The sequence below is a fragment of the Calonectris borealis genome, chromosome 1 (assembly GCF_964195595.1).
Source record: "Calonectris borealis chromosome 1, bCalBor7.hap1.2, whole genome shotgun sequence".
Lineage (NCBI taxonomy): Eukaryota > Metazoa > Chordata > Aves > Procellariiformes > Procellariidae > Calonectris > Calonectris borealis.
In genome coordinates, this window is record NC_134312.1 from 14,672,196 (window position 1) to 14,699,969 (window position 27,774).

General features: G+C 36.5%; 1 protein-coding gene across 5 annotated transcripts in view; it reads right to left on the reverse strand.

Moving 5' to 3' along the window:
* ORC5 (origin recognition complex subunit 5) overlaps positions 1 to 27,226 on the reverse strand; it is a 95,391-nt gene extending 68,165 nt beyond the window's left edge. For 2 of the 5 annotated variants that reach the window (XR_012672862.1, XM_075144951.1), the window contains exons 1-11: positions 26,680 to 27,165; positions 24,157 to 24,340; positions 22,480 to 22,572; positions 17,180 to 17,377; positions 13,414 to 13,488; positions 10,580 to 10,691; positions 10,086 to 10,216; positions 7,371 to 7,419; positions 6,717 to 6,807; positions 4,419 to 4,471; positions 2,113 to 2,225 (exon numbers count right to left, since the gene is read on the reverse strand). Coding sequence is in view for 4 of the 5 variants with exons in the window: in XM_075144951.1 (XP_075001052.1) it covers positions 2,113 to 2,225; positions 4,419 to 4,471; positions 6,717 to 6,807; positions 7,371 to 7,419; positions 10,086 to 10,216; positions 10,580 to 10,691; positions 13,414 to 13,488; positions 17,180 to 17,377; positions 22,480 to 22,572; positions 24,157 to 24,267 (1,026 nt within the window). In the remaining variant the exon portion in view is untranslated. Of the gene's footprint in view, positions 1 to 2,112; positions 2,226 to 4,418; positions 4,472 to 6,716; positions 6,808 to 7,370; positions 7,420 to 10,085; positions 10,217 to 10,579; positions 10,692 to 13,413; positions 13,489 to 17,179; positions 17,378 to 22,479; positions 22,573 to 24,156; positions 24,341 to 26,679 lie in introns of all 5 variants that reach the window. The other 3 variants (XM_075144930.1, XM_075144943.1, XM_075144921.1) reach the window with 2 other exon arrangements.
* Between the last annotated feature and the right edge of the window lie 548 nt (positions 27,227 to 27,774).

Genomic DNA, 27,774 nt, shown 5'->3' on the forward strand with positions numbered 1-27,774 from the left:
CAGAGCTAATTTTCAGTTAGTTTTTAATCCTGTTTTAAAATGATAAAATGAAGACTTCATATAGATTGCTGGGGTTTTTTTGTTTTAAAGACTACCTTTCAAAACCAACTTTGTATTTTTCTCTCAATCTACTGCAAAGCTCCTGAATTTTCACATAACTAATAGCAAGGCTGCCAATTATTACTTCATTGCTTTATCAGGCTGTTAGCATTCCAGGCTGCCACAAACTGTGACTTTATCTTTAGCTGTAGCATAGCTTAGCACCTATACCAGTAATGCAGATTAGCAGCTCAATGACCATCTCTTTGTTTGCATCCTTTTTGCTGTCTAGCAGTCCTTAGTCAAATCACTCCAGAAGATACTTTTTTGTACTCTACTCTGAATCTCATTACAAACCTGATAAAACTATATTCTATTTTCACAGTCCACATGACTCATAAAAACACTCAACTTGAACACCCCACCAAAAGTGTTGGTTTTGGTGGGCTTGGTGATGCAGCTATTTCTGAAATTTGCCTTAGCACCTGATGAAGGGCTAACTGCTATCAGATGATACGTGTAGCAAGAATAACTCCTCCTCCTTCACCAATTCTTGGGAAAAACACTTGATATCTATCACTGATTGAAATACCTTCACAGTCCCTGCTTTAAACACCTTAGAAGCTTGTGTTTATTGTACAAAAGTTCAGTAGGATTCACGTGCAAGAGTGGAAACTAACTTCAGAGATACTAAAAAAGGAGAAAGGAAAAAAATTGAATTGAGAAGGTTGTTCAGTGAACACAAACAAGAAAGATGTGGCACTTTTTGATAACATGCTTTACTGACTTGGCTTTTGTAAGCTTTCCTGTTTCTTTGATTTCCAAGACTGATATGGAAAAATCTGGGCAAAAACACTTTTTCAGCAAATAAATCTCTTACAAAGAAATTGCTTTGGCCAAGTGAAAAGAACAAAGGTTGCCCATAAAGAAAACTTGTCAATCTGCACTTACTATAAGTAATCCTCCACTTTTCTCAGGAAAGGACTAGACAGAAGGGTGAAACACCTACAGCTTTCAATATAAGATCATACCAGAAACACAAAACCCATATTTAACGTACTAGTATATCATCACTAGGAACTGCAGTAACTTCTCAAAACACGTATCTACAATTTTTTTCAAGAGGGAAGAAGAAAACAAGCATATTTTTACAAATTTGTCTTCTTGTAATTTTCTTCAATTGTTCACACCTATCATGAATACCATACATTTATACACATATGCATATACATACATATGCATACATACTGTAATAATGTAGAAAACCTTGAAATTGGTAAAATGCATAGAAAGCATAATTGCCCAATCACTCTTCTGATATCTGTCTTCCTGCCTACATTTTGCCAAATTAAGACCTCAAAACCAATACAATGAGGCAGGCTTGAGGAGCATGAAGATCCTGGGTAAGTAAGAGACAGACTACAGCATCTGTTTGCAGCATGACCACAACATAGCCCAAATAAAAAAAGAAGAAAAAAAAAATTTAACCTGCACATGGCAAGAACTTACAGAAAATGGGGTTTAGCCCATGATTTGGTAGTGAGGATTAATATGTTCATCCTAAAACATGCATTACCATCACTTCAACACAACATGTGCCAGCTAATGGAATCATATCTTCCGCAAAAGCAACTGTATGTTTCTGTTTCAGAAGCTTAAAATTGTATAAATGAGTTAACTATATCATTTTACCTCATTAAAGGCTAACACAGTTGTGGTTTGTATCTTAGTCCAGAAATTTAAATGTGGCTTATACCTAAGGACACTGCAGACACTCCACTAAAATCTTCACAAAATGGAGCTATATCAACTTATAAAAGCAAAGCACAATACTTGTGCTATAACAGTGTTATGCATGTTTTGACATGAAGAGGAATTTGGGTTTATCAGACATATAATAATGACTAAGTGATCATTACCAATCGCAATATGTGATCTACAGAAAAACTTCTGACTAAATCAAATGAACTACACACAGAAACAGAGCTCAAAATGAACGGTTGAAGAGTTTTAAACGAGGAAATTCAGTATGCAGGAATCCAATAAGCAGCACTAAGAAAACAATCTCTTTACCTTAAGAAAGAACCTCTTATCTGTCCTAACAGGATTGTAGGAGGCAAGGTAAGCAGCTATCAGAAGAAATTTGGAATAATAAGGAAGTTCCACATGTGTATGTGCAGAAAGTCCTAAAAAATAAACAAACAGTTTATGAGTCACTGAAACCCACTCTGAACATCCACAAACTTCAAATTAGACTTGTTTGCATTCTTCTTTTCCTTCTTTCCTGCTCTACTCCTGTAACTAAATGAGTATGGCTACTTTCTCAACCCCATTATCACAGATATAAAATCAGTGAAAGGCCAAGGAATGGCATGAAGCTACACAAAACTAACATTCTGAACTCTTTATGGACTCATCTCAGAAACTGTATTTGAAACATTGGAGATTCATAAATCACTAAGGTCTGATCTCCCTAATGAAAAAAAAAAAAAAAAGGCTACTTTCACTTGAGGTAATTTTTCTGGCAAACAGAGCAGATGAAGAGATGTATTTAAATACAATGGCAAAGCTTTTCTCCAAGAGCCAACCTTCAGGCTGCTCCAGACTGTGCCAGACAGCTCAGCCAGGAATAGGGCTGGCACGGTGGAAAAAGAAGCAGTGCTGCACTTTTGAGAAACAGTTCAGCATCTCACAATTTTTAGCCATTGTTTTATTTCCTACAGAAAATGTCTTCAAATTTTTAATCTTACCTAGCCTGCTACATGTATACGCCATTAAGATTAAAGCTGCACACATTAAAACACACAAGAACTACAGTCTAGTGAGTATTTTCCTTCCCTCTTTTTACTTTTACTTTGTATTTTTCCCCTTTACGTTCCCCCACTCCTGTCACCATAGTTGCTTCTTTTACACAGCTATGCATATGAATAGGATGATCAAACCACCTTACTTCATCAGTTGTCTAACTATGGAGACCACTAAAGGGTCTCTCTTGTGCCTTCTTTGCTTACAGGTTTTCACTTCAACAGTTTCTTGTTCCATGAAGTACCCGTACCCTTATGCTTTAATCCACAAATATCAGCAAATAAAAATCAAGGAATTAAACATGTTTAAAAGTTAAGATTCAGAGCCCCCAGTATGATGAGAAGCATCCTAGATGATAGTTAGTAATAATTTCCTCTCATGTAGGCACAAAAGGACAGCAGTTTTAGTTTCATTTACAATCAAGAGATTGTTTGGTATTGCATGTTAATTACAAAATGCAACACCAAATAAACTCTTACATATAGACAATTTAGTTTAATATAGAAATATCTGCTTCTACTTCATTCTTCTGGTCTGCCAATATTGCATCATGCACTGAACTATTTGCTTATTTACATCCACAGTAAAATTTATTGTCATTGCTTTTTAAGCATGTTATTATCAAATCCTGTTTACCAACAAAGACAATTTTTCCTACTACATATACCTAAAAATCCTAGAAAATGCGTTTTAAATAAAGTCTCCCTTTTTGGGGTTGTCAGGTGCAAAAGCACTTCATGATCACCTGGGCACAGGAGAAAGTTTAATAAGAACACTTTGAATCAAACTCCTTTGGTCAACAATGTCAAAAAATTACTAATCATAAAGCAAATAAAGGAAACAGTCTGATGTTTGCAATTATCTTACGACAATTTTAAAATAAGTGGCTATTTTACCTACTATCTAAAGAAGAAATTATTTGTCATGATAAATAACATGGAAAAAGTGTTCCCAAACAACGAACTAGTCAGAAGACCATGACCAACTGACATCACCAGGAAAATGTTTCAGTATTCCTAATTGTAAATGAAGGCTGACAGATATATTGAGATTCAACTTTCAAGCCTGTGTAAAGGCTTCTTCCTTCTTTCCTCCAATGAAAGAACAGAAAGAATTCTTGCGATTCTGAGATTCCTCTTTGCCAAGAAATCAGGACACAGGACAGCTGTTTTGTTTAGGAATGTGCTAATCCAGTGTAATATACCAGGTATAAGATTCCCTTCTCCCCACTCAGACAATTCTGCCAATTGGCACACAGAGGTTTGACTATCAGGGGTCAGCCCGTTCCTCAGTCATTCTTACATAAGAAATACTGATTTAAAGAAATCTGCTTTTACCCACAAAGGACCTTAGGAAAGATTATTCCCAGGATATATGCTAGGGGAAAAAATAGTAGAAGGCCTTTGTAGAACACCTTCTCAAAAAACATGATTATCCTGAACTGTAACTGAATGCTAATAGGTAGCCTCGTCTATATAATTTCATTCACATGTTCTCAAATAACAATGACCAAGTCAAACTGAAAAGTACACATTTCATGTTACAAGCCCCTACAGAGTTACTGTATCCGATACCTTTCAACTGCCCAGGTTCTCCGTCATCACGCTGTAAGCGCTCCCACTGTGAGCTAAAAGACAGATAATGCAAATATATAAAGACGAAGTATTTGTTAGTCTTTTAGAGAAAACTACCTACTTGGTATATGTATATTTTAATTTCATGACACTGGCTAGGATACAGTTAGTAAGAGAGTAATTAAACACACCAAGTCTTAGTACCTTGCACATAAGTTTCAATAACGTGCAGACTACGCGTGTTTGAAAGAACTGCAGAAAGTAATGTTATATTAAGGTATAAAATTAAAAGTGAGTACAAGCTAATTGTAAAATACCAACTTCTTTCCATCCAGCTACCACCAGTAAGCAAATATCAATAGCATTCTGAATTTCAAGAACAATGCAGAATTGGATAAAAAATAAACACACTGATAGTTTTGATTTTTTTTTTATCTGCTTAATAACTGTTTATGCTAGTGAGAACAATACCATAATTACTTCATAATGTAATTTTGAAGTCTACATAAAAAACACAGCAATATTCATTCTTCACTCAAAAACTCTGAAGACATCAAGAGGGAACATTTTGTCAATGAAAAATGTCTGCAAGTAGTTTGGTGTTTTCCTAAACAATAGCAAAAAATTTCACTTTAAAACTTCACTTAAGGAACAACATCGTTAGAAACGTCATGATTTTAGATCATTTTGTATACCACAAGGGGATTAAAAAAACAGGTTTGTTAAAGCACCAGTGCTTTTTTGTTTTGTTTTTTAAAGATCTTTACAAACAGAGTTTATCAGCCATAAGCCATAAAACTTATGAAAACAGTTTAATGTGAGCTGATGTAACACTCAAATTATAACGAATGATCAACCAAATTATCAATGAGCAAAGTTTTTATCCAATGTCTATTTTAGAGGTAGGAAAAAAAAGTTTCATTTTCATCTCAGTTCAGGTAGCACAACAGCCAATAGCAAAGTTCTATTCCTGTAACTTGCAACTTGAAGAAAAGCCCAGAGTAATTACAGTTCTGTGCCCAGAAAAACTGATATGGTCATTTTAATTCCTCAAGCATTTACTGGTACACAGAGAACTATCATGCAGAAAGCTGAAATTTGTAATAAAAACCCCAGTAAAGCTCAAATTTATAATCAAAGAAAACTGTAAAGAGGGAAATCTAGTTATTTGGAAACAATTCATAAGCTATTTTATATCATAATCTTGTATTACACCCTAATTAGAGTAGGCAATTACACAATATAAAAAGTCAGGAAGATCCTGAGTGGACTGTGTAATGAAGATCAATATTGAGTATAAACACGTATTTGAGGCAAATAGAATAATGCCTTATTGTACAGTGAAGTCTAGCTCATATGGAGTAAAATCAATTCTCTTTTTGAAGGAACAATCACTTTTCCAAAACATTTAGCAAAGACTTCTACTACACACCCAGGTTCAGTTATCAGAATACTCTATGGCCTCAATGACATTCAAAGGGAAGAAATCATTATGTTTGTATCAAGATAGAGAAATCATACACTACTGCATTATCTCTCTTTACATGGCGTAACATCAGAATCACCTATCTTAAAGATGGAGAAGACATTAAATCTGAGCCGATTATCTCCATTAAAAATGAACACCACCATCTTTTCTCTAGCAGTCTGGCAACTTAAGAAATAAACAAGGAATCTAAAACCATACCAAGAGAAACTCAGCCCATTAGCAGGGCACCAGCTTTTAATGCTGTCAAAAATGGTAGTTCCATATAAGGAAAACTTTGCCCTTGGACAAGAAAGTAAGAGGCCAGAAAGCACAGTAAACATACAAACCTAGCTTTACTAAACAAAGCTAAGGAACACAGATGTTCAAAATCTGTAACATCTCATAAGAATTTTGAGGCTTGCATGCATCCTTGGTACAGTGAGGATCTGCCAAGTCAACTTTACAAGCGTGTTTTAAACTGTGCCTGTATATTCTCGTGATGGATTCCCATGCTTGGCAGTTTCATACATGACAGAAAATGGATCTACCTGCATGACCATCAGTGAAAAAGAGAACACAACCTGCTGCCACTGCTTTACTTATTAAATATTTTACACGCTGCAAATACTATTTTGTTTAAAAATCTCCTCCTGAGATACCCTATTTCTAACATAAGGCAAGAAAGAAATGCACGTTAAAGAAAAAAGATTCTATTTAGCAAAAAAAAACCACTAGCCATGAAACATAATTGAGAGAGTAAATATTTAGAAAGGAAGCCTGTAAAAACAGCAACATCAACAGAACAAAGAAGCCCTTGCCCCTCAAATTACCTGGATATTTCCCGGAGATAAACAGTCTGCATTGCCTTCTTCAAATGAGGTTCAATATTCTTCCAGAGTTTGCGGGTGTCACGTTCATTTGCTGCACCAAGACAGAATCAACTCTGTTAAACATTTAACTCACACAACACTAAAACTCTTATCTCTGACACCTGAATAGTCACAGGCATGACATAATAAGTCGAACACCCTGACTCTGAAATGCTGTATTAGGATGATGCACCATCATCATCCATTTGCAAGCACATGCTACCATGCAAGGCTGTTTCTCTGTGGTTTATTCTGAGATATTCTGGGACAGTTTGGCAGAACCTCTGCTCTCATTTTCTCCTCTTAGCCTTGACAGAGAAATGATTTATCTCACCACTTTGAAGAAGTCCCAGTGGTTGAGTGAGGAGAAAGATTTATAGGGGGAAGCAAGTTTTCACGGTATTTCCATCTCATTTCCATAAAACACCACCAACAAATGTCACCTGCTGCTTCTACTGCAAATGCTGCCTACTGGGTGCAACTGGAATAAGCAATGCTGTTGTGACCAGAGAAATGGTCACAACACAATGAGGATCAAAGCAAAGTCCTCCATAAAACCCACAGGAGGGCACCTGCACTCTCATACACCTGCTCAAATTAAAGACAAAAGCTTACCTTCTCCTCTGACCACTGGTTCACAGTATTTAGAAAAATTGAGCACTGCCTACAGAAAGTAAAAAGTACAACATATTAAAAAGGTACTACATATCTGATCTAGCTACAGAATATAACAAGCATCGTAATTCATTACTTTGCAAAACCAATGAATTATTTTTCAGTCAATAATTATGCTGCTTGCTTCCAAACATTATACTGTAAAACACCACAATATTTCTATAGATTAAAATACAGACATAATCTATCACAAGTTATTTGGTTTTGATCTCAGCAAAATCTGTTTACTGTACTCAAGAGTTGCATTTTTTTTAAGTAACATAGTAATTAAACGTCATATATGCAATAAAAATGTTTTCATCAACTTTTTTTACTCCCTTCATGTTCAGATAAAACTTTCCACTCCAGAAGCAGTTCAGCATGTTCAAAAGTAGGCCACATATACTTACAAACAAAAAAGCAGAAATTATTAAAAAAAAAAAACCAAAACACAAAAACAAACAAAAAAACCCCCCACAAAACCCTGCTAACACATTTCATATTCGAATTAACTCCTTTTGCCTAAGGTAAGATTGAGAGACTTTTGACAAGGTTGTAATCTAGTTTTTTTTCTAAAATGGTTAAATCAATATCACACAGAACTTTATAAAATAACAATCCTCACATTTCATTCTCCTTTTGTCCTACTACACCTTCTTAAATCTCTGTGCTAGTATACAGAACTCAATCCAGTAAGTTCCACATAAAAATCTACTATAATTCCAGAATGTATTATTAATAATCGTGTATAATAACATACACATTTAGAGTCTATATTAGACACTATGGAGTTGTTCAGAAGCCTACAGACAGTTGCATGTGTCTGTCATTACCTTCTACAGAAGAAACTTTTCAAGCACAAAAAGAATTTAGGGTCCAATTACGTAAATCTTTTCATAATGTTGGTATTTCACACACACACAAACAGTGCATCTAAAGCTAATAAAATTATTCTGATAAGCAGAGCAACTCAAGTACTGTCTAGAAGAACTGTGACCCTGGTTTCTACCTGTGACTCCATCAGATTTCAGCAATCTCATTTAAATATAAAACCTGTGTAGTTAAGTTCAGCTGAAGTTTAGCTACATTTTCCTGATGGAAATGCAGGCAGAACACTCAGATCATCTCACCAGCACTAATTTGTTCACTGGTCATAACCACTGATCACTTCAAACTTGTAAAATTTCCTTGTACACAGTATAGTTATTTAAATAATAATCTGATGAGCTAATAGTTGTTATTGCTATCAGCTTTTCTTATGCAAAGGTCACCATCAAGTAATTTTTTTTTTTTTCTGTTAGTTTGTTTGCTATGACATTCCTCAGTCGATACATGGTTAAAATATTTTTTCCAAATATCTTCAATGTATTTTTGTTCCCTCAGGCATGACTATATTACAGGAACTTTGACCTATCTATTTTATTCTTAATTTCAAAAGAAAGACAATGAAAACATTTATGTCAATTCTCACTTCTCTAGGCCTTTGAGTAATATGCTATGTTTCCATAAAACTGTGCAACAGATCTGGCTTGTAGCAGCTTGGTTACCTTAAAATCCTCTGTAGGAGGCAAATCAAGTGAAAATTTTACACTCCTAAATAACATAGGAAAATGTTTCAAATTTTAAGTTAAATTTCCCATACAGTTGAAGTATAAAGAATGTTGGGTTGCAAGTTACATTTAATAAACACAGGAAACAACAGAACTTGAGGCTAGACATGCTGAGACCATGTAATTGAAGTTATTCCTTCAGGTGTTGAAAGCAAGTGTCTGACATTCCACTGCACAGTCCAGAAACGAATACAACAGAAGGCTATTTAGGAATTACAGAAGTCCATGCGAGAAAGAAGGTAGCAATAAGAGCAAAGCCACATAAACACATGTAAAAAGAACTTGAAGAGAAAAGAAGCACAGTGAGGCCTACCATTATTTGAAAGAGTAAAATCGTAACTATTACTTCCTCTGACTGAATTGCAAACAAACAAAAGAAAAATCATTAACCAAGTCTGTAATGGAGCTGTCCCTCAAAAACTGCTGCAGTTGCATCAATTGTTTCTACTGTCCTTATGAGTAAGCATAAAAGGTTTCATCACATTTATCTCCTTATCCCAACAGGTGAAAAAAGGTAGCCTAGTCTTCTCAGTCACTCTCTGATATCAAGGAACGGCTTGAGCTCAAAAACCCCAACAGAAGTTCTAGGCTGGGTGAACCACGCACAGACTGGCATCTCATTAGTGCAGCTTTTATTGCTTTTGACCGGAAAACTACATAGTAATGGAAACCCTTTACAGCCACCAAAACAATTGCAACCTTTGTTATGGATTTTTAGGGAAACTGCATTTTGAGCTAACACATTCTTAAGAGGGTAGATTTAGACTAGATAGAAGGAAGAAATTTTTTACAATGAGGGTGGTGAAACGCTGGAACAGGTTGCCCAGAGAGATGGTAGATGCCCCATCCCTGGAAACATTCAAGGTCAGGTTGATCGAGTTGAAGATGTCCCTGCCCATGGCAGGCAGGTTGGACTAGATGATCTTTAAAGGTCCCTTCCAACCCAAACTATTCTATGATTCTATGATTTTCTCTTTGTCCATATTCAACAATAAATCTAGACTTTCTTAGCTTATTTGGCAAAAAACACCACAAAACAAAACAACTCTAAAGGAGCTCATCTCACCAGATGCTGAAGTTCTTTCAGGTCCCTACAGACCATGTAGAAGACACCAAGCAGAATATTGATATATGCAGCATAGAAATCCGCAGAATATTCTGGGGGATGATTCTGAGACAAGATCTTCTGCAGGTGTCCTGTTTAAACAAAAATAAGTTTTTGCTTACTTAAAGCTGACTTAATAAACTGACCACATTTTACAAGTTAAGTGGAAAAACAAACTATAATCATCACTAAAAAACCCCAAATCCACCAAAAACTACACTGATTAAAAGAACCAGCAAATACAATGGAAACAAAATGTTACTTTGAGATGTTTTGGCAAGTGGACAAAGACAAGTCTTTTAGAGGTTGTGTGAATATAGATATTTACATTCCAGTAGCTATTACATATTCCAGATTCTGTAAAAGGCATTCTGATAAACGTGGAAAAAACATTTGGATATTGTTTGACAAAGTATTATTCAATCCCCAAAAAGCAGATTAAAGATTTAGTTTACCTATGCTGTAATCAGGAAAATACAAGGTGAATGGCTCAAAGCATCCAGTATTTGGACGGAACAGTTCCCATACTATTTCACTGAGCAGGACAACTGTCACATTTCTGTCAGTCTACACAGGGAAGGGGGGAAAAAAAAGAAAAAAAAAAGAATGACAGATAGGCAGAGAAAGAAAAAAATTAAGCTGCATGTTACAATATCAATGAGAAAAAGTATTATTATGACTTTTCTGTTCAAAAATCATCAAATTTATAGTTTAATACAAATTACTAGCATAGTAATAAAGCTTCAGCTGGCCCAATCAAGAAGCTCATACATTTGCAGATTTTCATGATTACACGATATTTCTCTGCATCCCTTGCCATTTCACTGACATATAAGCTTTGTGGGGTGATAAAGCTCTGGTACTAGACGATGCCAAGTAGATTCCATCCCTTACTCCCAAAGTTAAGACAGCATTTTAGTTTGGTAATTAGACCCAGACTTTCAGAACAAACAGGAAGAGTTAAAAAGTGAAAGCAAGCTCAGTGCTTTCTGAAACCAAGCTATCTAGAACTTTATTTTAAAGGTAAACTGGTCTTTAAAAACAAACAAAAAACATCCCAAAACAAAAACATAGTATAAACTGTGAACTATACCTACTGTTTCACTAGTTACCAACAATGCTTTACATAGTAACATATTCTTTTTAACCAAGTTTTTATTGACAATAAACTTGCCTTGAGTTTGATGTTTTGGTCAAGAGATAACAAAGCACTTCATATTAAAAAAATATTCCTATTTTGGTCACCCTTCTATATAGCAGCTTTTTAATATGAAGCCAACTATCTGTGAAGATGATGCTTCATTCTTTCTTTTTGCAAAGTTTTTGCAACCATACTAAAAATTCTGCATAACAAAAGATGCTTTTAAATACGGTTCTTCAAGAAAGACATTTCAAAACTACTGACGCACCTCAAGAAAATAAAAGGAAGTAACCTGATTGAATTGACAATGTTTAATATGAGCTGAGCTGTGAATGACTTGAAAGAAAAGTTTAAATGCTATTCTCCTTCCCTGAAATTCAGGGAGAATCTTCTTTTATTTACTCTTCCCACTTCTTGCTAAAGTGGCACCCACCCATATTCTTTACTGTTTCTTCTTTCTCTATTTTTATGGAACTTCTTTTTTTTCTTTTAACGAGAGAGCATCTTTCTGTAGATTTCTTTCAATTGTGTTCCTCTCCCAGATTTCCTAGTATTTTAGCTGAGAAAAGTACTAAGGTATTTTCAGTTCAGTTCCTGACAGACCTTCCAATATGAAAAACTTAAGTACTTCCCACCATAATCCTCACAGAAATCAAGCATCCTATGACCCATTCTTTGCCAACGATCCCCCAGTCCCATGAAATCTTTCACCACTAATGAAGTTTCTTGTCTCCTTTCACTCCAGGAAAGGAAGTGATGCAGTAGATTTGCTCCTACAACATTCCTCTGCGACATCAGCTGCGCAACAGCTTTTACAAAGCCTCAGTCCAGAACCCAGAATTTAAGCAACTGGAATCTCAGCATTCAGGAAAGCTGACAAACTTATTCAGAGGTTACTTTTGAATTTGAGGGTGTCTCTCTAGCATATTTAAGTCTTAGCCTATGTTTTTTTGGTCCCAGAACAGCAATCATAGGCCCAAGTTTTCCTCCTTTCTCTCTGTCAGACCGGTTGTTTCTGCTTCAGGGTCAGCAAAATCCAGAACATGGGCAGAACAGACAAAGAGCCAGAAAATGCACCAGCTGCCAGCATTAAGAACACAGCTGTGAATCAGTCTTCATTCAGTAAATAAAGAAATCAATGACACCAGAAGATTAAAAGTACCACACAAAGTCTTGAGATAACAAGTATAATTTCAGCTATTTAGATGTTCAGACACTTCAAAGTACACCATCTTCTGGTTTTGTCTTCAGTTTCTTTTCAGAGAATGCACCATTTTTCCTTATTCCAAGCCATAAGTCTTGGAAGTGAGAGAGGGAAAGATACAGTGGTTTACTCCAATCAGAAACATACTGTGGCGCAATTCCAGTAGAAGTGTAAAAACTCTGTCATCATAAAGCATATTCGCAGCTGCTGAGCTGTGCGGCTCCAGTCACAATTAAACAGCTGGTGGTCTACTGACCATCCCCAAGCCAGCTACCACGCAATGTTGTGAAGTTTCACATGGGAGAAACTTGAGGAAAACAAATGTTTCCTGAGTTGCAAATTCACGCTTCCGATGCTGAATTCACTCAGTGTGGTTGGGCTCTTTTGAATCAGCAGCTGACTCAGAAGCAGACTTTGGATTCCCACATAAACATCTGACAAACTCTAAAAGGGGTTTTATTTATTTATTTGTACCAAGCTTATAGGAGCTGCATTGAAGCTTCTCCTTATAGATTATAGTCTGCCTATAGATTTTTTTTTCTGCAATTATTACAAAACTTTAAATGAAGAGTAGAAAAATTTCACATTCCTCTTAAAAACAAAAATGTTCTAGAAAAGACAGCTAGGTATCTGACACCAGCCTCAAAAGAATCAACAACAGATCAGATATCGTAAAACAAGACACTATTAAATACAATTTTAAAAAAAATAATTAAGAATATAAGAAAAACCTGCCAATGTTTAAATTCTGGTTTGGTTTCTAGTTTTGACCACTGCCAGTTGATTATTTTGGGGGGAGCTGGGGGAGAGTGGGGGGGATTAATTTTGCAACTTTTCTGATTTAAAGAATCACTTATCTTCATCTGTGAGCCTAGATGGACAGATACCACGCGTTCAGTTACGTTCAATATGCGGGACACAAACGTTTATTTTTTTCCACTTACCAACTCTTGAAGCCTAAGAAACGCTGGCAGGATGTTTGCTTCCATTTCCCTCAGCTGCTCTGCTCTATCCAGTACCTTTTAACAAAAAAATTATCATCTTATATAGACAATGTCAACCTCCATTCTCATGTGGACTTAAAATTAATTCTTAGCTGCTGGAAACTCATTTCACTGATGGCGCTTATACAGCAGAAACCACCTAAGTATCAAGACCCCTTTAACAAGCAACATCGGAGAGATTATTGCTTCAGGTGTGCTTCCAGGAAGCCTAAGGAGCTATGCCATCTAAAAAAAGATACAATCCCCAGGCAAGCAATGTTCTCATGCCTTATGGCAGTAAGAATTAAAACGTAAATATACCAGTCAAGAATATCACTGACAAAGCCATGATATCATTAACAACCACTGAAACCTCAATTTTTGTCCCAAATTATTCTTACATTTAAAAACTATGTGTAGTACTGTAGCGCTATATCAACATGCTTACTGTAGGAGAGCTATCTTTTCCCACTATGAAATTAGTTTTCAGAAACAAATAAGAGCTGATATTTTCAGAAAGTTAGCTGTCATCTGGAATTCACACAACTGAATTTGGAGAAAAACTGTTCTTGCCATAGTTTGCAGCCTAGAAATTTACAGGATTTATTGTATTGTATGCAAACCTCACATAGCAATAACAGATATGTAGCATATGTACAGCTTAAACAGGAAACACTTTATCTAAATAACTAACATTTCTGAGTCTAGATTAAAAAAATAAGAGCATGAAAACATGTATGGTTATCCTCTGGCAAAAAAAAAATTGTATTCCCAGTACACTTAAAATCTTGACAGGAATGAAAAAAGAGAATAGAAACACATTTCTTGTGTGTTTTATTTACTACTCACAATATAAATCTAAATTCTGAAGTTCATTACTTCTTTTGAATTACTGCTGTTGAAAAAGAAACTATAGGTCCTTAGAAAATTATATTTTTCTATCCTTTTACATTTCCTCCCCACACCAAAGTATTAAGACATCTATCATTTCTGTTGCCCACAGTAAGAAAAAGAGTTTTATGTGGACAACCAAGAAACATTTTATGAAAACAGTACTTTAAAATCACACCGTACAGGAAAAAAAGGGCAGTATCTCTGCAATAATAGCTCACACTTCTTGGGAATTTATTTAAAACTACAATACAACATATGATTTTATATTGACATCTGCATTTGGTTCATATAATAAATGACTTCAGGAATGAAGACTGCTTTACGGTTACTGACCAAATAGAGGCTACATATTTCTTCTGATAAAATACTGCTTATTGGACCCAGTGACATGCAGCTACCGAACACAAAACTTTAAGGTCTTGACCTAAGTAGATCTTACTTTTTAGTTAAGTAGGAAACAAACTAGAGTTTCTGCTTACAGCAGATAAAATATACTGTGACTCTGAATTGTGGAGTATGTCAAGTGGTTCACAGAAACAGCCTACCCACAGGCCTTACATCCACGCCTTATTCTTTAGTTTCAATATAGATTTGTTACCCTTCAGCTTTTTTAAAAAAACTATACACTTTAGAACTGTCTGCTGACTTACATTAAAAACAGCAGCTTGTTACTTCTGTAAAGTGCTAAATATTGTAAATGTATGAATGACTACAAGTTATATCTGCTCCAATTTTTCAGGTAGTTAAAATGAATAAATTCATTTTTCATTAAGTAATCACAAGCATTCAGCACCCATGTTTGGGTTAAGAGAAACATTTAGACTCCTTTGCTTGAAAGTAAACATTTATCATAATTTGCTCTGAGTTAATTGTGCTGAAATATTACATTATTTACTACTGAAATGAAATAGAATAAATTAGCATTGCCAGTTTATGTTACCAGCATGCTGGTCTTCCATCAGTCCCGATTTAAATCACTCTACAATAAACCCAGATGACACAGGTTAATATACATTAATTGTTTTCCCCCATTCCTGTCTGTTCCCCTGCAGAACGGAACTGAAATACTAATTTAATACTTAATTCTTCTCATTCAGCAACTATTTCCATGATACAATTGAACCTTTATAGGTATTTAATGGTTTGTTTTCTATAACCATTGTTCAAGAACTTTCTAATTTTCTGAGTGATACTAATTTTCATGTAATACATGAAGCATTCTTTACTGATGTAGAACAGTTTTTTAATCCAAATATTAATCTGAAAGTAAAATTTTACTACATAAAGTAGTTTGTGAAATTCCCTAAAGGTTATTTTAGTGCTAAATTTTGTTCTTATGAAATTGTTAAAGGATGCCAATACCGCTTTTGTGACGGTAAATTAAAATGAATTATCTATGTATAACTTCGTATCTATTGTAAGTACTGGTGCATGTTTTCTTCATTCAATTTTTAAGAAGTATGTCAAATTTATTAACCTCATGAGCTGTAGGAAACTATGAGATAGTACTGTTTCCACTAAATGTAATATGAAGTTATTTAATTCAGTGGTTAAGTGTTTTTAAATGGAAATAAAACTTATTTAACTATAACCTGTGAAACAGAATGAAGAATGTTCAGCGTAATTATGAACTTCTTGTTTGACTGCAAAAACACCAAAGCAGTATGCCCGTTGATTGCTCTGAGAAACACGCAGAGTGACTACCCAGGGCTATTAAGCTGTCAATCTTGAACCACTTTCATGTTTTCTTAAATAATCAATTTCACCTCTTTTAAAAACCCTTAATTCCTACTGCTGGGCTGAAATTTCAGTCCACATCTTTTGCAGGTCCACAATGCATATATACAGTTACACATCACTAATATTATGGCATTCATATTTTTAAGATAATAAATTTTGTTCAACCAAGCGAGAGCTAGGAAAAAAAAAGTAGTTTTGAGGAGTCTCTGACCTTTCTTCAGACCTCTTGTATGCCTGAAATTTGTTTCTATGTTCACCTCTCCGCACAATAAATGCTGTTACAGATGTCTGCAAATTTTGACTCCTTTATGTAGTTAAGATTATCACAGGGGAAAAAAAAAACAAACCCCAAACCCTAGCGTTCTAGTACCACACTGATTCAATCATTCCTGTGATCTAAATTCTGATTATTTTTCCTGCAGTCTGCCTGTTTATTCCACTTGAGTATTTCATCAAATTTTTCATTACAGTCTTTTTTTCCAGTCTTAATTTTAAAACTACAGTTCTTGTCTCCGAGGGCCACAAGTGTAGTTGAAGATGTAAGATCTCAACAGCACTTTTACAGAAGATATTATGCATTTTAGTTCCTTAATACAAATTCTAACTTGAACCTATTCTAGCGAACCAATTCTTGTCATTTGTGTGCTCCATAGTTCGCTTCTGCCCTGCTTCACACCTTTGCTTTCTCATTTGTGAAAATATCTTCACAAGGAAACAGATAAGCATGACTTAACTAATTATAATACAAATACACGCTCTCTATATTTAAAGATTTTGTAATACTATTAAATACTCAATTTAAATATGCAGTATAATTTATGTTAGTTATATTAGTTTATTAGTATATTAGTTATGCTATACAGTTTTTGTGTAGAAAAAGTTCTAAAACCAGGAAAAATACAGAACCTCATCTAAAGCCAGTAAACCAACAGAAAGAATCTAACCACTACCAACAGATTCTGAATGAGGTCCACACAGAAATTTTGTGAAAACTGCTCTATACTGCACACATTTCACATCTAAATTATCGATAACAATTACTCACACCCTCTTAACAGAAATGAAACTGGAACATTAAAATTGAATTACTTACAATGTATAATGTTTGATCTTGAAACTCTCGACTCGCAACAGCTTGTTTAAACAGTCGTACAAAGTCATTGAAAGTATCACAAGGCACATGAGAAGTTTGTTCTCTCTCAGAAGAACAGCTTTGCAACTGGATAAGAATTTCTTCTAAAAGAAGTCGTGAAGTAAAGTATTCCACACAGTTCACAAACACATGAGGAAGCTGAAAAAGATAAAAAAAAAATACAACTTTATTTTGCTTTTTCAGCGTAAATACTTCAGAGTAAGTTTTCTCTTCCAGATGAGACAATGAAAGAAACCATACCTTGCCAACAAAATATAGAGCATAAACCAAAAAACCTTGCCAAAAGAGAATGATTACTTATGTACCTAGTCAAAATACTATATAAAGTGAAAATCTGATGAATCCTCATACGAAACACACAGTGTATCTTCTAATTACGTTTAAACTGAAACACACAGTGTACCTTCTAACTATGTTTAAAAATTGTGAGCAATACTTAAACATAAAACCAAATAGCATTTAGTTCAAAGAAAAGTTAGACAAACATAACACATTACAGTACTGTAAAATAGTCCATTACATATTACAGTGTTTAGATATGTCACGAATGGGTGGGTTTAAGGCTGCGTAAAGAATCATTGGCAAAGGTATTGGCAAAGCATGATTTTAATAGAAATTTACAGAAACATGACTTAACAGAATTTGATGGCAAGGTTCACTCTATTACTTATTACATGGATTAAGTTTACACAAGGGAAAATAGTATTAGAATTGTGTTGGAATGATTTGTATAGAGATTAAGGGCAAAAGGGGGACCCTCCTGATGAGGTTCAGAAGAGATCCGACTGGACCCAATCTTAAGTCTCAGACTTGGACAACAGTTTATGTCTAATACAGAAAGGGATAGGAAGGACTTCCCATTGGGAGGTAGATCCCTTTGCTTTCTAAACTCCTTCTCAGAAAGGAGCCTAGGTGCGGCTGGATCTACCCTTAGTCTCAGACCTGGGCAACGGTTTATGAATAAAGGGTTAAGTGTTTTAGCAGCAACTTAATGCTTAAACATTAATCAATTTGATAGCTGCACCAAGAATTAGTCAAGTTGCTACAAATACTTCAAAGACTAAAACAACTTAACTACAGATTATACTTGTTAGTAACTGTACAGATAAGCGCGCAAAAAGATCTAGATCAATCAATACATATATAACTACAGATTATAACTGCACGGATAAGCACGCAAAAAGATCTAGATCAATCAATACATATATAACTACAGATTATAACTGTACAGATAAGCGCGCAAAAAGATCTAGATCAATCAATACATATATAACTACAGATTATAACTGTACAGATAAGCGTGCAAAAAGATCTAGATCAATCAATACATATATATATATATATATATATATGTATTTGGATATGGTACCAAAGCTAAATGAAAGGCCTAGAGTTAGTTAATTTATAAAGGTATACCTGTTAAAAATTCCCCTTGAGTACCGTGAAACACTCACGTTAAACGCTTTGGCATTTCCCAATGGGCGAAGAGTTGAGCCCCAAGGAGTGTCTCAGCCCAAAATCTCGGTGACCCTCCGAGTATCGCAAATTCGAGTTTGCGGACTCTGAGAAGCGTCCCACTCAGAGGGAGATTCTGGATGCAGCCCGCTGCGGTCCAGGAGAACTCAAAGGGTCTCACTTGGTACCGCTGTTTATAGGTTTGCAAGATGATTGGCTTTAGTCATCAGTAAATTTCCATTTTGGCTACTATCCAAGGTGGTCCAGGATAGTAATTATGGTATTCTTTCACGGTAACAATGGTATTGTTCGACTTGAGCTATGATCCAGGTAGGGAAAGCTTCAGAGCTGTCAGAGATGACGAATTATCTCTTTTTTCTCTTCCCTACCTTGATGATGTAGCTAGTGTCCCTGGTACGATCAGTGTTGTTCCCCACCTTAGCCATGCAAGAGTGCTTGGTACAGCCAAGGGACGCTTAACCACCCAGCTCATACACAATGGCTAAAGCTTAACAGAAGGTTCTGAGATCATATCGTAGCCCAGAGGAAAAGAGGGGGGGAGGAATGCACCACCACAAGATAACACAACTTCTAAAAATTATACTACAAAGAAAGTAATCTAGGAGTACGCTCCACAAAATTACTCGGAATGTTTTTGGCATTCACTGCATACAAATGATAAAGTGTAAGCTTCTATATCAGACGTGTCATCAGCCTGCTCGCGCAGAACATTTTTAGAAAACCAGATCTTTTCAGAGCAAAAGGCATGTGAAAAAAGCAGAGCATGAGATACCTTTTATGGCAATCCATAAAATGTACTTGTGAGTACCAATTTAGTAATATTGAAAAGTTAAGGTCATTTGTCTATAAACAGAAGCCACTATAGACTACAAAATAGTACCAGTATTGAAACTTACACAATGCAAAAAAGGTAATTTTCTAGCAACTCTATTTTCAAGAAATAGATTATTTGCATAGCTCCATACTCTCCGGTAAGGCATACACTTTTTTTTTTTTTTTTTTTTTTTTTTTTACACTGAACATTAAAACCTCTGGAAAACATTAGTCATTGGGATACACACGCATTACTTGCAAAATTAAACTTCTGATACAGGAATGTGTGTGTCTATAACAACAACAGCAACAACAAAAATCTAAGTACTTCATTCCAGTCTTTCTACTTAAAATACAATATATGGCATATGATTCAGCAGATGTGGGAAAGTGTGGGTATATGCTGGCAATCCACTCAAACAACATGTAATAGGAAGCTTCCTTGTGATTTTGAACACTATTAAAAGAAAGAGGCTACATCTCCAAAAGCACCTATTCAAAGTGCTGCACCTCCATAGCAGAAGGAAAGCTGGGTGCCTCAGATGTGATTCACAACACCACATTGTGTAGGAGACAGCTATACTTGGCAATAGGAAGTTCTGTAGAAACAGCTGCTGCTTAAATCCTATTCCTTTCCAGGGTCTGGCCACATCTTTGGGTATGCTGCAAGCAGGTAGCACAGTGTTAGGGCATTGCATGAAAGGCTACTGCATGAAAAAGGATCATGACCACCGTCTTCCACCCTTCTCCCTCTGCAGAATTTTTAATGAAGGGGATTTCTGCATAAAACCCAATCCCGCAGATATGTGATAAATGCACTCTGGACAAGCCAAAAGTATCAGGGCTATGAGAACACACAAGGGGAAATTTATGGTTTAGGTGGGAAGTAGGCACCTGTCATTGGATTTAAATCCCTGAAGTACGTGACTGAGAAAAACATAGGCATTAACAGGTTTAGATGGAAATTTCTGGGATGACACCTTTCAACTTAGGAGGACTTTAAAACATGTTTTGGGAAAAATTAGAACAAGGAATAAAACTAGCATGAATATACACATTTGCTAACAGAAAAAGAAGGGCCACAAAAGTGGCAAGAACCTAGTGCGTAAAAGTCTTCTGACAGCATTGGCATGAACTTAAGATCATACCTCTCTACATCATTCTTCAAGATAACCATTTTTGTAAGAAACAAGCATTCAGCCACAACGACCCTCTACTTCTACATTCAGAGTTTAGATTCTCACATGATGTTTAAAGACTAGGTTTCTCTGCCTGCAGCCCTTGCAGTTGAAATAAGTCTGTTCCTGACAAAGCTCCTACTTCAGGTTAGTAACATATAGCAACTCCAGTATTAATTATCAAGGATACAACTCAACCCTCAGTGGACAGCATTAAAGTAGTTTTCTTCCTTAACAATTGAGGGGAAGGGAGTTTGTAGTCTCAGCTTCCTAGGAATGTAAGGCTACAAATTCAAAACTGTACAAGGAATTCTCAGTAGTTTCCACTTCACATATTCCAACATCTGTTTTATCAGTCCTCCTTGACCTACTTCTTACTTACTCCTATACTGTTTTCTAAAAGCAGGAATCCAAAGGAAGTTTATGTTAGATGGCGAAGCTGAAAAAGAACAGAGTCCTAACATTTTTGAAAGTGATGCTCATAGAGGAAGAAACAGCAACAGTACTGGCATGGGAGAGTAAGATCCATCCCACCAGCAAAAGACCTGGCAACGCCAAGCTTAGTAAACACAAACACACCTGGAGAATTTATTTTATTACATTAGAAACTGTGAATGGCATCCTGTTGCTTAGGGTTTTTAACTTATGATGCATATCAAGCTGTGTCTGGAGGATTTAGAATAAATTAAAGTGCACAAAATTCATATTTTCAAACAGGTTCTGAAAATATAATACTAAAAAAGACTATCAGTACACTTTTCCCATTTAGAGCTGATTCATTAAGCAAAAGAATAATCATTTATTGTTCAGGAATTAAATCAATTGTTCCTATGCAACACTGCTCCAACATTTTAGAACTCTGGCATTGGTTTTTTTTCAAAGTTTCAGATTTTCCTGCTTCTACCAGAGTGCTGATCGGAACTAACCAAATTTACTGCAATTAATACAACATTCACCTCAAGGCTGCAAAAACAACTATCAGTATCAGAAAGAAAGGCAGTTGCCTGGTATCCAGCCAGTGATTGTCACCATTTCAGACTCCCTTTTTTTTTTCAGCAAACATGTATAGCTTGTATGTTTGCTTTGAATGCTTTTAACAACTTTACTAAGTTGAAGCTCTTAGGCGGACATTTAAGTAGATCACACACATCCAACTGAATTTAATTAAAATGACTTTGTTAACACAAAACAAATAAAACAAAACTCCACTACTGCAAACTCTTCTTCATATACTCTCTCACTCTTTATAAAAGGAAAAAACATATACATAAGGAAAAATCATAAAAAATCATAAAAAATCATAAAAAATCATAAAAAATCATAAAAAATCATAAAAAATCATAAAAAAGAAAAAATCATATACACTTCATATAAAAGGAAAAATCAGTTTAAAGGAGAATTGCAAGAAGATTCAGAAAAGGTATAGTATAAGTGACTCTCAGATTGAACTGGAATCACCATAAGAGTCACTGGAGCTATTTCAGGTTAAGTCAAGGGAACGAGCTGAACAAAATTTGGCTCCTTTTTTAATTTTTAAAACTTTCTTAGAAAAGTTATTATGATTTATATTATATCTCAGTACGTACAACTTCATTTTATCCTAAGTGCACTAGTGAGAAAAGCGATGCGTTCACCACACAGTAAGCGGAGAGAAGAATCAAGAAGACAGAAATGACCAAGGAAACAAACCATTTTGAGAAAGCAGAAGCTAGTTTGAGGGACCACCTGTTACAAATAAATTCTAAATTCAATATCCATTATGAACTTTCTTACCTGTAAGGTGTTTAGAAGAGTTTGCATCACATAAGTCTTTCCACTAGATGTATGTCCGTAGATAAAGATGGATGGAAAACTGAACTGCTGACGCTGGGGGGGGGGGAAAGTTGTTGCTGTTTCAATTTTTTTTCTTTTTCATTCAACAGATAAAAGATTTATCAATGAAGTTTCTCTCCAAAAGAAAAGTTACCTTTTAAATTGAGGCATTAAATATAAGATACGCCAATTATTATGGAATCAACATGATCAAGTTTTACCCTTCATCTTCACTGAAATGCTGGGAGGATAAGTCCCAAGAATCAAGTATCACATAAAGCTACAAGTGAAACTGCTATAACATGAGGATGCATTTTTCATGGCAAAACCAAAAGAAACCAAACAAACAAAAAAAAAAACACACAACACCAAACAACAAAAACATGCACCAAGAGAGAAAAGCAGTAGGGTATTAATTCAAAATAGTTAACTAATTGAAACAAAATCTTGGCAAGCACAAATTGTAAGCTTTACACTGTCCTAACTTCTGCAAATGCTACAAACTGCTTTTCTTTCCATTAGCACCAAACAGAAAAGAATTAAATGGTTTGGCAGAGGAGATGGTAAAGGAGCTCGCTCTTCTCTCCCAAGGCAGTATTTGATATAACATCTCTATTTATTTAACAGTACTGATGCTGTATATTTCATGGATTTTTTTTTTAAGATGCAAGAAAAATAATTAACTTGTTCTTTTTATTTCATTCTGAACAGGTATTTATTTTCGTATTTTCTCATTTCTAAGAATCTTGTACACTGACTTAAAAAACAAATACAAAAATAAATTTGACAAGCTTTTTATGAAAAACAATAATATTCAATTTATCCAAGATGAAGGCACTCTTGTGCAAGATATGCGGATACTCTAACCTGCACATTTAACAGCAATTTAAGTATCTATTTTTTTTAAGAAGGCTTGTTGCCACTATGCTTGTAATAAATAAATAAAACTTAAATGCTGTAATTTGATATAATTATTATTATCTATAACTTAAGGCAGAACCAGAAACAGATATTAATTTCCATTTTGTAATTGAAGGTAAATGAATATATCAAGTGCTTATAAGTTTGCAGATAAAAATCTCCATTACTTTTTACCACAGCTTTGCCAAGCTGTAACAGAATCAATTAACAAGCCAGTGATTTCCAAATCTTATGGCCAGCCACAGAACTAAGAATCAGACCAATTTCACATACTTAGAATTCAGGCATGCAGATATTAGATTAATAGGTCAAAACCAAACAGAATTTCTACACTGCCACTGAAAAAAAAACACCCCAGAACTTTAGTCCAAGGAAGATGACAGACTCACTTCCTGGTACTAACTGGCAAAGATGGAACTGAGTCATGGAGAAATCAAGCTTCAGAGACAGCAAGACACAAATTGCTGTAAGTTTGTTTGGGTCCTTCCAGCTGCAAAACAGCTTTCAACCTTCAAACTTGTTAGAATCTATCTGCCAAACACTAATGTTAAAGATAAGTAACAAAAAGAACAACCCCCCACAAAAAAACAAACAACAAAGAGACAACCGAAGTATGTTCATAATGACATCACAAAAATGCCCTTAAATTTCTGCTCTCCCCTCTGAGATAGCAGAATGTCTTTGTTGTATTCAAACATACAATACAAAAAGCACTACCTCTCCGAATACTGACAGCAACATGGACACTTGCGATTCTCGACAAGGCACCAAACTTTCCAAGTGAAGCAGTGTAGCTGCTGGGTATGATGGATGTTCGAGATTAGGCATTTTGATATTCCTGTAGTTAGTCACTTAAACATGCATGTCGCATTTGAGGTGCAGAGACAAGAAAGAAAGTGACCTGGAAAACAAAACATTTTAATTATCATTTGCTGTCACATACACAAAGGAGGAAAACGAACAGGAATTGACATAAAATCTAAACAGACATTCTAGCTCAGGATAATGGTATAATTACGATAGTCTTAAAAGACTTCATCAAAATCGAACTTTACTATGTAAGGCATTATACAGACGTTTTCACGCCAAACAGAATCTAAAATATCAAATAAAAAGGGAAAAGCGTACAGGGTATGAGCAAATCAATATAACACAGAATTGTCATAGTTTAGTTAACTGGAGAAATACATATTTAGTTCTGGTTTTATATACATTTAAAAGTAGCAAGGGAATAAAATGAGGAAAGTAGATTAGTCATAGATCATCACCTCCCTGGATAGCCATTAAACTAGGATTTATAAGTAACAGACAATAGGTAGGGCATAAGGAAAGATGACGATGACAAAATAATAGCTCTCCAGATGTTAACAGGAACGCTTACCCCAGCTTAAAAGCAGCAGAGGCATATAAAGAAAATCCAGCTGATGGTAAAGACTGGAAATACTCTTTAAAAATAGTAGGAGCCCAAGCCAGTTAGATAAAGCTGTAATATTAATTACAGTCTACCTTTTAGACAAGGACTAGTCAAGGAAGACTGAGAGTCTTGATTGTCCAAACACTAGGAAGGCTGGATTTTAGTGATAGAATATGGAAAAACATCTCAGTCAAAGATAGTACTTTGTCTGCAACTTCTAAAACTGCTGGAAAGATGGTACATTTGTCTGTAGTGATAAGGACAACATGCAGAGAGAGAACTGAAGCAACCTCAAGAGCTGGACTCTGATTTTGTCAAATGTAACATAACTTGACAGCCAAAAAGAAAGTTTGGAAATTTAGGTAGCACAATAAAGATATCTCAGCAGCAGATAGGAATATCTGTAAGTTATCAAGACAAAGATAATAAACAAAGCACTCCAAACACATTTAAAAATAAGTATGTACAGCCAAATATGTTCTGCTGGGCATAAGTACAATGCCACATGAGAAAAGATTAGGTTAGCAGAAGGAGATCAGAAATGGCATGGGAAATGGAAAACAAACTGTTCTGAAGAAATAAAGCAATATTGGGTTGCACTGACAGGGGAGCTATTGGGCTACCAGGAGGTTCATAAATACAAGTGTATTTATGGAAATACTTTATAATAGAATTCATTTTGGGACCAATATCTATTACGTATTTCCATAAATATATTTGAGGAAAGATTTTTTCTTTTATTTTTACACTGCGCCTTCAGTGTTTTCTGAAGTAAAAATTGGGATTGTAGAATCATCAATAGAAAAACAAGTGGAATTAATGAGGAAGAAAAGGATAACCCCGATAACAGAAGTAATGCCAATATAATGAAATTCAGTACTTCAAATTACACATATTTGTAAGTAATCATATCATACCTAACAAGGACTACAGCTTGATATCAAGAAACTGTAAGTCTGAAGCAACTTGAAAAATAAACGAGGCAATCACATAGTTAAGTATGAAAAATCAAAGTAACGCAGCTATCAAAAAAACAAACGCGTAATCATACATATCAGGCAAATTATTTCCCATGCAGACAATCATACAAATAGCCTTGGCCCATTTTATCAGATCAGCAAGATCAGCTTTGAACCGGTCTGCCCACCTGTCCACTGTATCTATTCAGAAATCTATTCAAAGTGGAATGAAGATAGAAAAAACTGAATAACTTGATTAAGACTGCTCTCTAAAAATGACCTAGGAATAAATAACAAGGATGAAAAGAAAAAAAATCAGACAGTAGCCTCCAAAACAGAGGACAAACAAGGAGGGAAAGAGTTTTAGAAAAGACTGAAAAGTTTGCATGGATTTAAGAAAAAAGACAGCTCTTTTGCTCCACTGACTACATGAGAACAGGGCCTGTCTCAGTGCCCTAAACGAACCTAAAGCCATAAGGTACTTCAGCTTCTCCACCCTGCTGCCCAACTGCACTCCAGAAAAGCATGAATCACCTGTTGATCACATCGTATCTGCCAGTCCTGTTTGCTTCTCAAACACCCTAGCACATGTCAACTTACACTAAACACATTTAAGCCACTGGATGAAAACCTACATCTCTACTGACTATATGTAGGTGTCTTAATCTTCAACGGGATCCCATCATAGAGTTCACAAGAGAAAGGATGTTTAGAGCAACATGTTCACTAACAATTAATTCAGATTAAATAGCAATGCTGACACAAGGACTAGCATCAGCTAAAGCCTGAATTCAGGATGTTCCTGATGGGGAAGTTGTACAGCCAGATGTGACTCCAGCCTGATAAGGAGGCACAAAAAGCACTTACTTTCCAGTTGAGTCCAGGTAAGGATACCAAAACCACAAGTTAGATTTCATGGCTGGATGTGATGATTTAGGAGGACTTCTCTCAATTCATTAGTCCTAAAATACCTAGACTTGGCATGTCTTTCTACACTTTATCACGGAAGTTGACAGAACTGAAGGGACTCACACCGTTCTGCTTCCCCTCAGGCCCCGCAAGCACCCTCGCCCCACAAGGACACCGCCGGCACAGGGGTGCCCGGCCTGAGGGGGAATGACGACCCCCGGCCTCTGCAGCGCGGACGCACCCCGCGAAGCCCGGGCTAAGGGCTCCTTCAGCCTCGTGTCTGTGAGGCTGAGGGCGGGCCTCGGCCCAGGGGGCAACTCTGACCCGGCAGGCCGGGCGGGAGGCGGCCGGGACCCCGGGCCCCTCACCGCCGCGCGCGGCCCCGCACCGATTCCCAACCGGAACGCAGCAGGAGCAGGTCTGCCCCTTCACCTCACTGCCCTCCTCCCCCAAGTGCCAGAAACGGGCCGCTCCCCCCCGCGGGCCGAGCCAGCCCCGCCGCCGCTCCGCTCCGCTCCTCCCGGCGACTCACCGCGGCTCCCCACACCCACTCCGTCCGCGCGCCAGCTCCCGCGGCCGCCTCCTGCACATGCGCACACCGTCACCCCGCCCCGCCTTCCCCGCCAGTGCGCAGGTGCGGAGCCCAGACGCATGCGCCGTAGCGACATGAAGCTCGCTGCCCCGCGTCTGTGTCTGGCGGCGCGGGACAGGGCGGGAGGCGTGGTGCGGTTGTGAGGAGAGGTGGCTCCCGTTCCGCGGCGGGCGGGCGGTCGAGGAGTCCCAGGGATGTGGCAGTGTCTTATCGCACAGGGAGAACCGTGTACAGCACGTCTCCCTGGACATAGCTGTCTTTGGAGCCCTGGGTTAGAAGCCGCTTGGCAGCATTTCCCCCAGGGAGAGGAGGATGTTACAGTTAACGCAGGGAACCTCGTGTCACTGGGGAGGAGGGCGGTGCTGGTGTCGAGGGGTCAGGCCTAGACCTGGGGCGTAGAGTCGGAAGTCATGGGTGCGTATGTGGTTGTGGTATCTGTTAGTTTAACTCCAGCCGCCTCC